The sequence below is a fragment of the Neolamprologus brichardi genome, chromosome 12 (genome assembly GCF_056152115.1).
Source record: "Neolamprologus brichardi isolate AB-2024 chromosome 12, ASM5615211v1, whole genome shotgun sequence".
Lineage (NCBI taxonomy): Eukaryota > Metazoa > Chordata > Actinopteri > Cichliformes > Cichlidae > Neolamprologus > Neolamprologus brichardi.
In genome coordinates, this window is record NC_142115.1 from 26,322,508 (window position 1) to 26,339,925 (window position 17,418).

The following is a 17,418-nucleotide window of genomic DNA, read 5'->3' on the forward strand; positions in this document are numbered from 1 at the left end:
AGCTTTTTGCTTTACTTTATCTCCTTCAGCCACTTTTCCACATTTCTGATTCACTCTCAGCACTCTGTTGTTGTTTTTTTGTATTTTTGGCAACCGCAGTACATAAACGCTCTACACCCCCCCACGCTCCTCGTATATGTACCTATACTCACTGGCTAAGGGGCCCCGCAGGGGAAAGCTATAAGATTGTCAGGCTGTTGGAAATGCCACTCCAAATGTCAATGTTGTGTCCAAAAATGTCAGTTATTGTAGGTTAATAAGAACTCACTGACCACTGGAGCAAACATTTTTTATGCTACAGTCCTGTTTTGTTAGTTTTTCTGGGAGGAAATGTGGGACACTGCTGCATTTCTTTGCATGTTAGCCAAACTGCCAACCATGACTCTGAGGAAGACCTGTCATATGTACAGCGCTCTGGTTTTAAAGTATAGAAAAATACCATAGTTCCTGCAGAATGACAGATTTTCTTCACAACCTTTTTTAAAACAGTATTTATCCTGTGTTTTTATCGTACAGTCATCTGGAGTTATATAAAAATTGAATGAGTGTGAATATAGACGTAAACTTCATGCTGAGACTGATTTTTGTCTGAAACGGTAACAGAACTTTTATTAAAGCATTTACAGCATCTAAACTGAATTTTAACTTCTTTTTTTCCCCTTTGTGCACCACAGCAGTGGATTTGAAACGAAGCAATCAAGATGTGATTGAAGTGCAGACTTTCAGCTTTAATTCAAGAGGTTTAGCAAAAATAAATTTCAGCCAGGTGTGGCCTGTTTCTTTCATCTTTTCTAACAAATGAAAGGATGGAAGGTCTGAAGGTAATTCTTTGAGCTGAATTTGTGTTTTGTAGCTGCTCATATTGAAACTCTCATTATGTAGATCCACAAACAAGAAGGCAAAGACTTTGGAAAATCACTAACTGAAGAATTTTAAAACATAATGCTTTGTGTAATTACTTCTTCCTCTTCTTTGTAAAAGTACCACCTAAAATAAACATGTAATTTTGCAGTTAAAATCACACATTGATTGTTCATTTCAGGTCTATTGAGGTTTTACACAGAGGCAAAAACTTGTCAGGTGGACCTTGTTGTAATTGCTATAATTACCACCAAATCTTTGTCAGAGCAAAGGTGATGTGCTTCCCCCCCTTTTTAAAGGAAATGAAGTGATTCAGAGTTGAAACAAAGAGTCACCACCGGCAGCTTTTTAAAAGGAAAAACTGAATTTAATGTATTTTTAGCTGGTGTTGCAGTGGTTGCTACAGTAAGGACTCCTCTTTATATGTTAGTCTTACAGTGGTGGATCCTCATTTTATATATATATATATATATAGTTTAATATGAGGTCAGTGTATGTGCAGTTATGCCGAGTGTGTCATATTTGATACATGCAGTTTTTGAGACTTCACTACATCACCAGTGTGACTTTTTCCCCTCTGAAAAACCAAAATAAATTGCACAACACATTAAAAAAGCCAGATGCAAATTAAAAGTCAATATGGAAGTCACATTTATTTTTTTTAAACAAATTTGTCAGATGGTTTAATAAACTCACCATTAAATTTAAAAAAAAAAAAAAAAAAAAAGGATTTTCAGGCTTTAATGGGTTCAATCTTTGGTTTGTAAGAGATGGCCGATCTACGGAAGAGGATTAGGGCCACTGGAAAAAAAAATCTGAGATAAAAGTCAGAATTTTGACTTTTTTCTCAGAATTCTGACTTTTTCATCCAAATTATTTTTTTTCAGAATTCTGAGATAAAAGTCAGAATTCTGACTTTTTTCTCAGAATTCAGGAAAAGAAGACTGCCCACTTTTCCCCCCCAGTGGCCCTAATCCTCTTCCGTACCGATCAGACGAAAGGTCAATGTTTTAAACGTAAAGGAGCTTAATTCAAATAAACCGAGAGGTTCACCAAACAAAGCTTAAGAATATATAAGGAGCTGGAAATGGGTGTGAAAAAGTTAACCATCATTTATTAAATTCACTTTCATTCATATAGCGCCAAATCACAGTTAAAGTATTTCGTCTCGTTTAAAATGACTTAAATCATCATTAATCATTCCCCATTCTGATGCTTAATTTGAACTTCAGCAGGTCATCGTTGCCATGTCTGTATACCTAAATGGATCGACTCGCTGCCGTACGATTGGCTGATTAGATCAATATGCAGATTAACAGGTGTAACTAAGTGAAAACAGATATGATTGTGTATTGCAATGCTCTGACATCACAGAACACATCTGCTCGTGTTATACAATTCTTTTATTACATCAGTACATTTTCCTGTTTATAATACACTGATTTATACAATATCTCTACTATAAAATTAGAATAATCTGATCAAATTCACATTTTCAATATGCGTGTTTTTTTAAAGCGCTTGATGACGATCCGCTTCTTTGTGATCAAGCCAAGTGAGTTTTTTCTTCATCTACGACTTTAAAAGTTAATAAAGAGAATCTGAAATGTTCCAGTCTTTGAAAGAATAATGAGAAGTATTAGATAAAAAAACAACAACAACAATTATTTATTCTCCAGTGTCTGTACGAGCAGATATCGTTTGGCTTTGATAAAACTCATTTTATTGTCCTTCTGCTGCAGGAGTACAAAGGAATCTCCAAACACTTTAATTGGTGTGAAAAACAAAAATAGTAGTACACATCAGAAAAACAAAAACCCAGAACAAAACAAAAAGAAACAATGACGAGAAAAGAAAAATTAGTAAGATTACATCTGCCGCCTGAACAGTATAATTCTAAATATGAACATTTCCATAAATATACCTGTTTGTACACAATGATTTTCTTCATAAAGTGGCTTTCGTCGTTACCTACCGCTAATCTACGACTAATCGTTGCGATTATGCAGGTATTATCAGAAGCTACTTTGTGGATCTTTATATTTACACACGCAGTATGTAACTGATCAACCTGCTTCATATAAAAGGTTTTCTATACTTCATCCACCCTGAAATCAAAGCTAATCTCTATTTGCTTCCCGACAGCAGCAAAACAAGGCTCTATGGGCAGTTAGCTTACTGGATTAACTCCGCAGTTTGTAAGAGCCTCTTCCTTAAGTGGAAGACGCATCATGTGATACAACAGCCTAGATTGCATTTTCCAAACGTGTACTGAAGGCAATGAGCTGCATTTGGATGATATAAAAAGAAGTTAAAGAATTTTTTAAAAGATAATTGATAATTAACTGTGACAAAAGAAGAAGTAAATCTAATAAAATTAAAATAAAGGCAAATAATTCAAAAGACATCTGTCAATCATGGTCCATGTGAAAAATTAGAGTTAGGAGTCGATGAAAGGGAGGTGCAGGGTAACCGGAATAAAACATTTCCACAGCAAAACTGAATTTCCATAAAATTTGAACCCCTTCCCCCCCGAAAAAACCCTTTCCATTGTCAACAGCAAAGCTTCCTGCTACATGATCGGAAGCTTAACATTTCCAAAAACAAAACTCACCCAGAGGTGGTGTTTTCAGTTATGACGGCCCCTATCAATGTGTTACATTGAAGCTACCTTGTGCAACCGACTATCAATAATAAACAACATGAGCAGGACCAGCAGTCCTAGTACCGTGCCAGGTTGGCAGAAGCAGCCTTCAGAGATTTAAGGACACTTAATAATGAATGAATACCTCTGGTTCTAGGCCGAGATGAACAAATATCTCATTACGTATTGTCATCATCTCATCACCAAAGACTATGCCTGCCTTCTATCCTTATATTCATAACACTACATATAATTTAGCTTAGTTTTTACGTGCAAATACACAAAAATCTGGCGCAATCAGACAGTCCACTGGGTGGTGGCACGCATACACCGATCAGCCACAACATTAAACCATCCAAAAAGACCGAAACAGTTTCGCAAAGCTGCTCAGATGAACAGCTCTGACCGGCTGAGGGATGGAGCGAGTGGTTTCGGGTCAGTGCAGCGGATCCTTTGGGTCCTGTAGGGTTGTGAGTTTAGGGCGGAGGGGTGGCCCCCGACTATGAGGCTTGTTCTGGTGGCAGATCACATTGGAATCTGGGTGTCTGGGCTCTTTTCCAAGTTCTTCATGCTGTTCCTGAGCAGTATTTGTGGTGGCTTCTGGGAGGAGACGCTGGGGAGTGAGGGCGGTGTGCTTGCATGGTTGGTGTGTGTAAAAAACAAACAAACAAAAAAGAAAAACAGAGGTTTCCCGGCAGAACATGGATGATGAATGTTACTCACGTCACGTGAGAGTGGTTTAAATGTACTAAATCCTGCTAGCTTTAAGGAGCAGCTCAACATTTTGGAAAACACTTGCTTTCTGACAGCGTTCGACCACTTTCATGTCTGTCTGTTAAAAATAAAGACAGCCCTGATGTGGAAACTATTGGCTTCGTCTAGCAGTAACAAAATCAGCCAAAGAGCACTTGTACTGCTCTCTGATGGTGTGTATGAAGGTAAAAAGCGTCAATATGCCAGAATCTTCTTTAACGGACGGAGCTAATTACCTATGAGTGCGTGGATCCCAGGAAAGTGTGTGCTGGTCGGCTGATTTTGTGACCTGGTTTTTGTTCTAAGCCACCCAGCAGCTCGCTGAAGGCTCATATGTAAGTGGACAAACACGAGGGTAGTCTAAAACTGTCGCGTAAGGTCTGTATCAGAAAACAAATGAAAGAATCTCCCAAATATGTTAAGCCGCTGCTTTAAATTCATGAACCATGTTTATTTGTACCATAGTTATGAATCCTGCGTTCATTTCAATTTCAGCTGGGTTACAGAAAGGTGCCTAAAACGAAACACAGCAGCAACATAACACTAAGAGGCTGTGAAGCGTCCTGATCCTCTGCTACTCCAACCAAGCTGGTTTATCTGGAGCACCAGAACTGGATATAATGTGCTTTGAACGTCCACCGACTGTTCCGCTTTGTGCCGAAGGCTCTGAAACCTCTAAGTGATCACCTGAATGCTTCCAGAAGAGCTTTTGCCATCATCACAACTGATTTCCTAATACAAACTAAAACGTATCATGTATAAGTGAAACAATGCTGCAGGTTTAGACTTCACACCTGCTCCTACAGCTTTCACTTCCTGTGCAAAAAGTGCTCTCCATGTGTTGTTCGGTGGAGACAGAGATGGCAGTTTGTTTTGTGCAGAGTCTCCAGCTGCTTATTTTGTCTCTCCTTCAGCTGATTCGGACTGAAGGTGTCCCGCGCACATTAGCCTGCATTTGCCTTTCTCTACATTTTAAAACACTTGTAAAAGCTCCTGTGTTTGGTTAGCTTTAAAGTCAAATTTGGATTCAGGTGGATCACAACAGGTGATACAGCACGGTCACGCCCGATCGACCGGCGAGCGCTCCCTTCTGTGAAAGCCTATAAATCCTAGAAATGAATCAGTTTCCATTCTTCCAATCACGTATGACGCGCACTTCACAAATCGTGCCTCTGCTCACATAAACTGTTTTAATGCCACACTTTTCTGTCTATATGAAGAATTTCACATCGTTCTTGAGGTTGCCGTGGTTGTTGTTCGTAACGCTGAAGCGGTTCGGGAGGATCCTCATCTTCATGGTACCGTCGGCGCCGCAGGAGAAGATGTAGTTAGCTGGTCCCACTTCGAGCTGCATCACACCTGTGCCGAGGTTCCTGAACAGCGACTGGCGAGCGTGTTCGTTGGGAAAGGTGTAAAGGAGGCTATGCGTGTTCAGGCTCCAAACCTGGAGGAAGCAGGGAAGATTTGAAAAATCAGAAACAGGACAGTTTAATCGAGTTTGTTTAAGTCAAAGTGAGAATGCGTCTCTGTAAAAACACCTATAAACAGGACCAAACCTGAATGAATTGAACCTGCTAAGAAACCTGATAAATTCTATCAGATGCTCTAACTCCAAGATGAAAAAGTCACAAACTGCTTCTTAATTTGATGATTGTACTGAATTCTTTGCTTTCTACAAGTAACTGTGTTACTTGTGTGTTGAGTGTGCAACACACTCAACCATCAAACAATCGTGTTCTGACTCAGACTGGAATCAGTCTCAGACAAACTGGTGAAGGTTCCAATTTAGAAATGACAATTCCAGCATGTTTAAATTCATGTGAATCAGTCCGGATCAATGAGCGCAACTTGTCTGCGACGTGTCTCAATGTGCAGTAGGAGGTTCAACTCAACTGGTTGCCAACTGATTGCATCCTTGTTTATATTCCTGTATAAAAGCAAGGTTACTAAGCAACTATGTCCTATGACTTACAGTTAATAACCATCCTGCAGCAACTGGGTCACTGTTTGCAGATGATTTTTTGAATTTCTGTTTCAAAATGTATATAATTGCCAGCTTCTGTTTTATTGCCATCTTGATGCATGAAAGTTGCTCCAAAGAATGCAACTGACTGCAAGTGGCTGCAGACCTGGTCCAAGCCTTCAAAACTACTATTTCAAAAGCAAGTTCACAGCAAACCGTCCTAACAATCTTTGCAGTGCCAGGGTCTCATCACGGTTATGATTATTATTGTAATGTTGGACCCCCCCTCCCCCCTCTCATCCCTTTGTAGCTATAGTCACTAATGTAGTTTAAACTTAAGTTTGAACTAGATACCACTAAGAGCACATTTGAGATTAATTTGGTACCTTTTATTCTGTCATGGCTACAACTCGCTGTTGACATTTCATTGTTTCATGCATTCTTACTTTGGGACTGCCCCTTTAAGCCTGTATTTAAGAATTATTTCTTCATTGAAAACAACATTGGTCAGGTTTGGGTGCTACTGTAGCAGAAAGTATTGTGACCTCTTTACCAGAAAAACCAGAAATGCATGGCTGAGTTTCCACTGAAGACCTCGATAGGCTCTGAACAACTTGGATCATTTGACTCGTATCCTCAGTCTGGGAGCTGCATGATTCATTAAGGTATCTAATTTATTGAAGTTCCAGCTCTCATCAAACACTTTAATTGTATACTGACTGACTGCAAACTGAAAACGGTTGTGCTGCACATTTATAAGCTTTTAAAGACTTCAGATGAGTAACCTCACACACAGCTTTGAAAGGGTTTTTTTTTTCTGAGCAATTATCCAGAGTGAAAGTCATTTGAATTTCAAGCAGATGTGCACTGCACCATTCTACATCTGAGCGACACAGGGGCTTCATCCTTGGAGTGACAGCTGTGTGATCTGCAGCAGCATATCCAAGTCAAAAAGATAAAAAAGACCTGCTGTCTCTGGTAATATATTAGCTGCAGACATTCACATCCTCCTCCTACTGCCTTCTCCTCTGCCTTTCCCACTGTCAACCCACTTTCACCTTACGTGTTAGTCTCCATCAGTTACACAGCTGTCCCGAGCAGGTGGTTAATCTCAAGTGACAATGGATTTCTTTTGCTTTGCTGGAGCTCACCGTCTCCACCGATAAACGCAACAGAGCCATACACGTCTGGGTGCCAAACGCCCTGGAGGACAGTTCTGCCGGGGACGAGTTTACGAGGGTAGAGGAAATGATCAAGTCTCTTCATATAGATTTTTAGGATCACTGTACCCAGCGAAGCTCATGTAAAACTAAAGACCTTCGAGAAGAAACTCGAAGAGCATTTATATCACAGCAAACTGTCTGCTTCCCACTTGCAAACAAATTAACAAGTGCTGTACACCTGAAAAGAAATGCCACTCAGAAACATTTTATCACACATCAAATGTCAAAAAGACTAGTTGACATACCTTAATGTTGCCCTCAGCTGATCCACTGATAAAGCAATCCTCAGTTGGATCGACGGCTAGTGCTTTGACTGGCGAGTCATGGGCCTGGAAGCTCTGCCGCTGGTGCTTGTGGGAAAGCTCCAGCACGCTGATCCAGCCCTTCCTCCCGCCTGTGATAAGCAGCTGCTGCCTGGGGGCCATAGAGAGCACGGTGGCACCGGACTCGTGGCAGCTGAAAGCTAAGGATAGAGAGAGGTAGACAGAAGAGAAAAATGTCAATCATAGTTCTTAAATGTTTTTCGCCATTTGATTTAATTTGTTTTCAAACTTTCTTTCCAACACCAAAAGGTATTTATTACAGAACAGCGGCTCTGAATGTGGGGACACTGGCAATCTCCAGGAATCTGTGAGCCATAACCAAGGAGCCTGCAAGGCATCCTCCATTAATTTAATATCTTGTCCTTTTCCCTCTGAATAGTCCACCAGTCCATCACAGGGCTAACACACAGGGCTAATCACTCATGCTCACATTCACAAGTACTGCCAATTTAGAAATACCAATTAGTCTTGCATGTCTTTGGACTGTTGGAGAAAGCTGGAGTAACTGGAGAAAATCCATTGAAGCATGTGATTAACCATGCCAAAGACACTACTAAATAGGCTAATTAGGTGCAGTATCTTACCTTGCACAAGGCTGTTAGCAGGAGTCACTAGTGTGTCCCACAGACACACATTCCTGTGGAGTCAAAAATAACCAAATTACAACATTTTCATTACAGAACATATCATTAGACACAGCAGATTCAGTGTTTAATGAGAGGTGGCATAGGATTAAATTGACTGGAAAGTCTGTGGGACCTGTTGTCTGTTGAAAGACCCGCAGTGGCGATGAGGGAGGAAGAGCCCACAAAGAGAAAGTCATTAGCTGTCTTGTTGTGGCACTGCAGAGTCTGGTAGCGGGAAACAGAGAAGTGACAGTGACGCTAATAATAAAGCAGGACAAGAGTAAACAAAAAGGAGTGTGACAGAAAAACAGGAGGACACTCGAGGGATATAGAAGAAAAATCAGCTAAATGAGCTGCGAGCATCTCACCAGGTATGGTTTCGGTGTAGTCCCGCTTGTGTTGGTCTGCCAGAGACTCAAGGCTCCATCAGCATCCACAATCCCAAACTACAGAAAACAAGCACAAAGCAGATATAACACTTTGCTGTAAATAGGATAGAATGATCCCTTATATTGCATTTGACATATATATTAAAAAATGTTTGTGCTCACTCCCTCACTGTGAATTTGTCCTCCAAAACATGTCAACAGCCTCATACGGCCAAGCACCACTTACATAACTAAAGTGCTTTCTATATCCTCTCATTCCTTTTTGCCCTCTTAAAGCGTATTTTGCGCTCTGGGCTGCATCAAGCAGGTAGGATAGCGCTGGCACGATAGAGGCACCATATGAGAAAATTATTAGCTTGAGGCGAGTGCCTCAGTTCAGAGTGTTTGAATCACTGAGCTGAAGAACAATGCGTGCTGAAGCCAACCTCCCCGCTGTGGTCCGTGCCTGAACGGCAGAGGAAGTGTGAAAACGTTTCTGAATGTGACAGGCTCACATCACTCTGCAGTCATGTTGCAAAGCTAAGAATAGCCTGACATCTGTATGGCGGTAGTCAGCAGGCCAATGTGTTCACTATCCTGGTACATAGAGCAGGAGGGGTGTGAGAGTTTGTAACCTTGTTTCCTTGATGGTTGAATCGTATCCTGGTGACTCTGGAGTTGCCTGGACTTCGGAAGCAGATGATCTGCTGGGAGTGACCCCATTCAAACATCCTCACGCTACCATCCTGAGCTCCTGTCAGGTCTGATGAACAGAAACAAAACCGCACGTGACAACAGCTCATCTTCCAATACATCCCAGTGACCATTCAGACCTCAACAGGAGGGTTTTGGCCCTTCCTTGTTCCCAAATTCATCTACTACATAAGTGAAGACCAGGTTAAATTCAATGAAAGCCGTTTTCATCCCAGACAAACACTCCACAGCTGCATCACCAGTCTGCAGTTTGACTGGAAAATACAAGTTTACAGCAAAGTGAGCGCACTCAGCCTTTTCTAAATCAATAGCAGCACTGGGACTAATGGAAAACAGCTCTGCCAGTATACGAATATCAACATAAGATAAACTTTTTTTTTTGGGATGTGATCACCCCCTGAAGGCTGTTTTTCAACAGCAGATATATGATGTCTGAATACCACTTTTAATAGGCGAATAGTTTTCTAATCTACTGACAGACATTGGAGTTGTACTTACAGTACGGCAGTGTGGGATGGGAGGTCATTCTTCGCACATTGTTGATATTTCTCTTGATCATCTGGGAGAAGAAAAGTGAAGAGGAGGAGGAGGAGAAATTCAGTGAGAAAACAGAACTTCATCATGGTAAAGAATAAATCTTTAAAACCGGGTGAAGTGCAGAGAGATGTAGTGAAACAGTGTTATGCTGTTTTAACACAAAATACACGTTTCCTGATGGTGTCACAGGACTTGAAGGAATGATTTTTAAATTCCTTCTCACATGGCTCCCTCACACGTGCTTCATTCAGAAATAACATGATGTAGATTCTGATGATCAACTTTAACGCGACCCCTTTAATCATGATCATCAAAAGCAAGAAAGGTGCTTACTCCTGCTTCCAGTGAATCCACTGACAACCTATCATTTTCTCGTTAAAGTAAATTCTGTCTAAAAGGCAGACACTAAGTCTAACTTAATGTCTTCACATGCTGTAGGTGAGGCATTTTAATTGATATTCAATAATAATAAATTAAAAATACTGGCATCAAATACTGGAGGGTTGGCCAACTGCCATTAGCCAACCCTCAGCCTCCCAGTCAACATACCTATGGTATTATTTTGAAAATCCTACATTACCTTGTTTTCAAATGACTACATTCACAAACTTAGGTGTTTACGTTGCCCGCACGCCCAGGGGGGTGAGGACAATACCCCATCAGCCTTTTGCCACTTTGCTTCCCTCCTGTTTGACGCTCTCTTTCAGGGGTAATTAATTTGTAACTCCATATTTGTTCTTGCACTCAGAAATAATCAGTTTTTTAAAAAAGATAATAAAATAAAGGAGGATTTTGAGCTGTTTTATGGTGCATTCCATTTTTACTCCTCTCCTTTAAGGCCACTGTTTCTTCTGATTGGCTGCCCCTCATAAACTTTAGCATTTACATGCTCAGTTTTGGCTTGCAGAAACTGATGTTCATACAGTGAACCCATTATTTGAAACTTCTGGCATGTGTAATATGAGAGTTAATGAATAACTGTAGGAGTACACTAGGGCAGTGCCATATCTTACCATCCTCATCTGGTATATATTTTTACACAATTAAATATTCCTTAGCGTTCACACAGAGCTAATCACTTCTGTCTCTAAGAAAAAGTTGCCAGATCTGGTGCCCAAAACCACTGGGTGACATCACATTGACTACATCCTTCATTTAAGCAAAGACTGAGGACATAGTTCACATTAGTCAACAGAGCCCATCCTAGTATTTACTGTATTTCATCATCGGATACCAAACTGATACAAGCATTAGAGTTTTCGTGTGCCAATTTGTTAGCTAATAATAAACCCTGCTTTGAAGTTAAAGAATAAATACAAGGCTGTTCTATTATAATGATAGGAGGAAAAACCTACTGAGCCTCAGTATATCAGAGTGAAAATATGCAACATGACTGTTGGCTGAGAGAGGTTGAAATTAATGGCAATGTATTTTCTATCGAGGATTTCATTTATCATTCATCTCAAAATATACTCCACTCCGACACTGAACAAACTGACTGGTTGGTAAAATACTTACGATGCAAAGTGGCTCTTACTGTCCAGTCTGCATATCAGGAGCAATAAGTTAACTAGCTGAAATAACAAACAAGACTCACATCTACTTGACTCCACATTGACACCACAAGAACCAAATTATCTCCCTTTTGCTAAAGCAAACCTTCTCCGCTCGGTAGAAATTAGCACAGTTTTCCACAAAAACAGCAGAAACGTTTGATTCATACATCTCACAACACCATCTCAGTTCCTCAGTAAGCCAATGACAGGAGCTAATGTTAGCAGCCGCAACGCTTTTGGCAAAATAGACAGAGACAAAAATGAATTATTTATTTAAGCTATGCTTTGAGGATTTTATCTTTGAGTACAAAAAGTGCAGACAACATCAATTAATTACACAAAAGCAGCAGGGAGTATTATAAACCCATTATCACTGCGTAGTGAATGAAAGCTCATGGAACCAAACTGTGACAAACTGTGCTTGATATTACATCTGATCGTTTCCGAACAGCAAAACAACAAAAATCTGCAAAAATCTATTTGTTTAGATAATCTGACATTCAGCCAACTTTAATTTCACAACTGTTTTATCAGGTTTTGGTGAAATGCAAATGTTAAAAGTAACACTTTTAAAACAGTAGCACATTTTTGAAATTGGCCTAATATTATACAACAAAAGTCACAATTATGTTATAATATGTAAACACAAAACAAACAAAAGAACCCAACAAAAATCCCAGCACTCCTTGTGACTTGGCCGTTTTATTGTATAAATCCAGGTTGGGAGCTTACCACGGCGGCACCTCTGCCCGTCTGCATGCCTCCTAGCCACGGTACGTTGATAGGAGTGCCAGGGTTACTGTGGGTGTACGGCGTGGTGCCATGGAGGGCGGCAAAATCATCGCGTGTATGGACCACCAGGAAGTCGTCACCACCCACACTTAGAGAAAAAAAAAGAAAGAAGAAGAAGTGATATATGTGATGAGACGAGGTGCCTGGGTGGTTCAAACCAGTCATAAAGAGCCATCATTAGCAACAATGAGTCCTGCAACAGCTGGACTGATATGCACAGAGGTTTCAACAACAAACCTGCAAAGTACCTTAACGCCTAACGTGATTTGTGAGCTAATATTTATAATTCTGTATATAAAAACAGATACTCTCTGTGCTATGCAGAGAGAGGCAGTGCAGATGCATGTACACAATCTAAAGTGTCTTTTTCCAACGCCTACATTTTGCTCTTTTGGCACGAGGGTGAACAGTTGATGACACTCTGGATGAACTCATGGCTGTTTGTATATATGTAAAAAGCAGACTGCTGTCTTACCCTTTGGCTTCAGCCTCGTCATCATCGATCCATGTCAAGATCTGAGTAGCCAAGATGGATGACACATCCAACTCCTGAATGTCATGTGTGGAGGCCATGACTAAACAGTTACGATTGGCCTGGGAGAAACACAGAGAGAGAAGTGAGCGCAGAGAGGATTGGGGTATGGGAAATATGAGTCCCAATGTAAATAAAAATGCTGAAATGTAGAGATTCACCAGCACTAAAACCACCCTTTTCCATTTTCGCTTTTTAGAAGAAGCCAGTACTAATACAGCACTCTGGATAAACACACAGCTCAGACTAACGTAGACTAATGTGAACAGAGATGAATACTGAGAAGAATTCACTAATACCAGGTCCGAACAAAATGAACCAAAACACAGAAGATAAAAAGGCTTGCACAATCAAAATCTGCACTTTAGTTTGTCATCGTTTCAGTCTGCAGCCCTGAGAGTGCGAACACGTCAGTCTGATTTCGTTTGCACCGACGAATGCAACTCATGTGCCACACATCTATTTGCAGCTGGGGAATCGACTCAAATAGTTGCCATCTTTTTATAATAGTACAGAAAAACAAGGTATCCATCGCATGTAAACAAAGCATCCGATATGGATGTGAAAATGTGAAAAGAGTAAATCGTGATTTGCAATAAGCAAATCACGATTTACTCAAATAAGCATCATATTATTTATCAAAGGGAATAGGGAAGAGCTCCCCCGCCCCATATTCACAATACATATTCCTTAATTTGGTAAGTGGTACTTTTGTTTTACCACACAAGATCGATCTGTCACTATGCACAATTGGGGTAAAGCTACTTGTCTGACTTTTTTGCCTCTTGAGAAATGCAACACTGACATATTTATTGCCTATTAGTCCAATCCTCCTATTAGTCTCCTTCTTTGGTCTGCACAAACTACTGTTAGAAGTATCTGCATCTTCTGCGAGTTCTTCCTCGTAACCGACAACAATGTTTGACCCCCTGCACACATGAAAATATTGATTAGAGAAACAAATATTCTTAAGGAAGATTTCTGGAGGCGAGATTCTTATCCTGGGGGTGTATATCACAGTAAATGTCTAACTCCCACAAAAGGTTACCTCACACTTAACAAGCTGAATAAACTTAACAGTTTATTTAAGGTGTTAACTTTGTTTGTATTACAGTTTTCCAATAGATAAAAGTATGATTCCAATGCTGCACTGAGGAAACTTTGTGTTTATTTAGTTATCCTTCCAAAAACTCTTTAAAGAGAGAGATTACTATATCAATTTAATGGTAATTTTCTTATATTAAATGTTTAATTAAATTGAACCAGAGTAATGCATTCTTTTATTCTCATAGTACTTCGTATTGTTCGATGACATCTGTGTCAGCAAATTGTTACCTTGTTGATGGCAAAGGCTGTGATGATGTCAGATTCCTTGTGGATGATGCGTGCTTTTCCTCCAGGGCTGCCCAGATCTGACTCGGTCTGCAGACAGCAGAAAATACACACACACACACACACGCACACAGATTCAATCATTACAACTGAAACATTTCCCGCAGACAAATATCCGCCATAATTTCAGTTTCCTTTCATGCTACAGGACCAATGACCCGACAAGAGAAGGGTTGGCAAGTGAACTATCAAATTATTTGCTGTAGATGATGCTCATAAATCTAGGTAAGCGTACTCACAGTTTTCTCTGCTATGCAATTTGTGTATTTTATGTTTATGTATTCGCTTGTCTTGCCCTTAGGGTTAGGAAAGGCCATGTTCAGTGCATCAGGCCACACTGTTAAATACAGCAGCCAGCATAACTGGGCTACTGTCATTAGACAGCATGAGAACAAAAACCCTTCAGCAATAAGCACAAGTACACACTGTACCACTGTGGTCCTGTGGGATATTGTACAGAGATGTTACACTTTGGCAAAGACAAGCATCCTCTAAGCATGAGATTGAATTAACGTCTTCACCGCATTTGTTCGAGAGGAAAAGACCATGTCATTTTCTGTCGGATGGAATAAAATATAACTTGACTTGCAGAAATCTAAATATGGTGGTTTGCCATTTTTGCCGAGCACATAATCCCTGTAGGATGCAGATTCACTGCGACAGTGTTGGGCCCAATAATCAGAAGCTATTCAGCTTCATAGCTTGTCCTCAGAGAGACTGGGTTAATTAACACTGAGCCAAATGGAGTAGCTATAATATGGGAGCTTGCATGGTGAGAGCAAGAAGATTAGAAAACCTCTATCAAGCATCAGTTTACAGTGCAATTTAAAATTTATGGTTCACATTCACATGAATATTTAGACAGCTAAATGCAAGATTAATATCAAACTCTTGACAAGAGCATTCAGGGTACATGGCACTAAAAATACATGTACTGTAATCTGGTCCTGATCACAGTTTTAGCATTTAAGATAATACGTGACAGGTTCAAGACGTAAAATGTGCACATCTGCATTAAACAGTATGGTCTCGCTTCATATGGTATTTACATTTCATACAGTCACATGTATAATGGCTCAGCCACACTAGAGTAAAAGTAGGACAGCAACCTCCTTGCGACTAGAAACCATTAAATGTTTTTGCTGTTGGTAAATGAATGCAACAGATCCCACAGGTTCAGTGTATAACCCCCGAACACTGAGCAAAAATTTTGATTGTACAGATTACATCCAAACAACTGCAGTCCAACCTGGATCGGATGCAAATAACTGGCATTTAACTTCTAAATGCAGACACATTGTCAACACATTGCAGTCAATCAGACTCAGCTGAGCACAACTCATTTATGACGCCTCTTTAACTCTCGACTTCTACTCTACTGGTTGTATTTTGGTTATACTATGAAAAGCACAGCTTGTAAGTATTTGTAGAGAAGTTTCTGAATTTCAAATCTATGAGGTTTTGACTGATCTCTGAATGTAAGTACTTAATGTTTAATGTGAATTTCTTTGTAGATGGCAAAATTTGCAAGTGACATCAAGAGACTTGTGATCTTTACCCATTTATTCCAACTGCTGTATTATCACAAACTCAGAGCAAACTGACACTGATTTCAAAAGCAATGAGACTGCAAGTTCTCTGCACCCGATCGCCAACAACCGTTTTTCCTTAGTGTGACTGAAGCATAAAGAGGGGTCTTGTCAACTCAGACATACTACTTTGTTATGCACGTCTGAATAAACATGCTACAAGAAAAACAAAAAGGCAAGGTACTGCAGGCTTCAAAGCTTTAAGTTTGCAGTTGTGTCATAGGGACAATATGTAAAACTCATATTTAAGTCCCTTATAAACTATAAAACTCTGTGACCAATTAAACAGCCTTGAAGCGACAGTAATTTTCACTTATTTATTAAAAACAAACAAACAAAAAAAACCACACAAAAAAACAACCTAAAAACAAAAAAAAGAGCAAATAAATGTGGGAGGATTTTTCTTTGAAGCCGACTTGTCAAACTTGTAAAAAATGTACACAACATCTGACATGAATGTTACATTTCTTGCAAGCACGCTATACTTGCAAGGCATTTGATCACCCGCAATCTTTCAGTATCCATCACTGTCGACGTATGTACCAATCTTAGGCATCAAGAACTACATTCAAGCTTTTGCTGAATGTAGTTCTTGATGCACATTCACCAAAAAAAATCAAAAGCTTCAGTTTTTGATTTTTCAGTTGGTTAAATATTGCAACAGATACTGAGGTTTGATCAACAACCCATCCCACTGCAACATCATGAGCAAAAATTCATCAGAAGCAGTACCTGATTGTTTTCTGTCTCGTCCATCCCTGAACATTTCATATTGTCAGTCTGGTCCTCAACCGACTTTAATGACAGGGGAAGCAGCACAGGGTGGACACACAGACACACACACACACACAAGTACAACCACCACCAGTGGCAAGCCATGCAAACACACACAGAGACTTAATTATTGTGCTGTTAATCAAAAAAGGTGCATTATTTTCATTCAAATAATTCCAACTGGAGGCAGTAATAAGAAAAAAAAGGCTGGCATGCAAAAGAAAAACAGTATAACAAGGATGTTAAAGGAACAATAATGCAGTTTAGCTTGGGAATGATGCATTTTGTCATCATATCAAAATAGTTAATGTGTTATTCAGTGACTATGATTACAATGTGCCAGCAACGCAATCATGCAGCAGGGGGATATGATGTAAATACCTGATGTGTGCCCGGTTTCTTTGTGAAGATATTTCTGATAAAGGTCTCCTGCACTTCTTCCTGCTTCACCAAAAAGTGCCATAAACGTTTGACTGGCAGCGCCGAGTGGTGGCTGGACCTGAAAGGAACATTTAACATCACAAATCATGAATGATGTTGTTCAAAGAACAGTAAATCCATGGACTATGTTACTGTGGTATCCAACAGGGTCAGTCTGCACATGGATAAAATGGTGGCCTAAAAAAGGGGGAAAACTGATTTCTGTTTGAATTTACTGAATATTTTTCTATTTACTCCACAATGTATTAAAGATAAGAGACATTTGAGTTATCACAAAAATTGGGATTTTACTATTTTACAGTACCCAGTTAAACAGGAAAAAAGTAAATA

At 39.9% G+C, this 17,418-nt stretch overlaps 1 protein-coding gene across 1 annotated transcript in view; it reads right to left on the reverse strand.

The window, feature by feature from the left end:
• Positions 1-1,974: 1,974 nt before the first annotated feature.
• Positions 1,975-17,418, reverse strand: part of dmxl1 (Dmx like 1) — a 62,253-nt gene continuing 46,809 nt past the window's right edge. Inside the window, exons 40-51 of the mRNA XM_006789883.2 lie at positions 17,029-17,146; positions 16,606-16,668; positions 14,228-14,314; positions 12,836-12,954; positions 12,301-12,448; positions 9,974-10,034; positions 9,397-9,524; positions 8,762-8,839; positions 8,527-8,618; positions 8,352-8,404; positions 7,690-7,907; positions 1,975-5,702 (exon numbers count right to left, since the gene is read on the reverse strand). Of these exons, the coding sequence (XP_006789946.2) occupies positions 5,469-5,702; positions 7,690-7,907; positions 8,352-8,404; positions 8,527-8,618; positions 8,762-8,839; positions 9,397-9,524; positions 9,974-10,034; positions 12,301-12,448; positions 12,836-12,954; positions 14,228-14,314; positions 16,606-16,668; positions 17,029-17,146 (1,399 nt within the window). The 3' untranslated portion in view covers positions 1,975-5,468. The remainder of the gene's footprint in view (positions 5,703-7,689; positions 7,908-8,351; positions 8,405-8,526; positions 8,619-8,761; positions 8,840-9,396; positions 9,525-9,973; positions 10,035-12,300; positions 12,449-12,835; positions 12,955-14,227; positions 14,315-16,605; positions 16,669-17,028; positions 17,147-17,418) is intronic.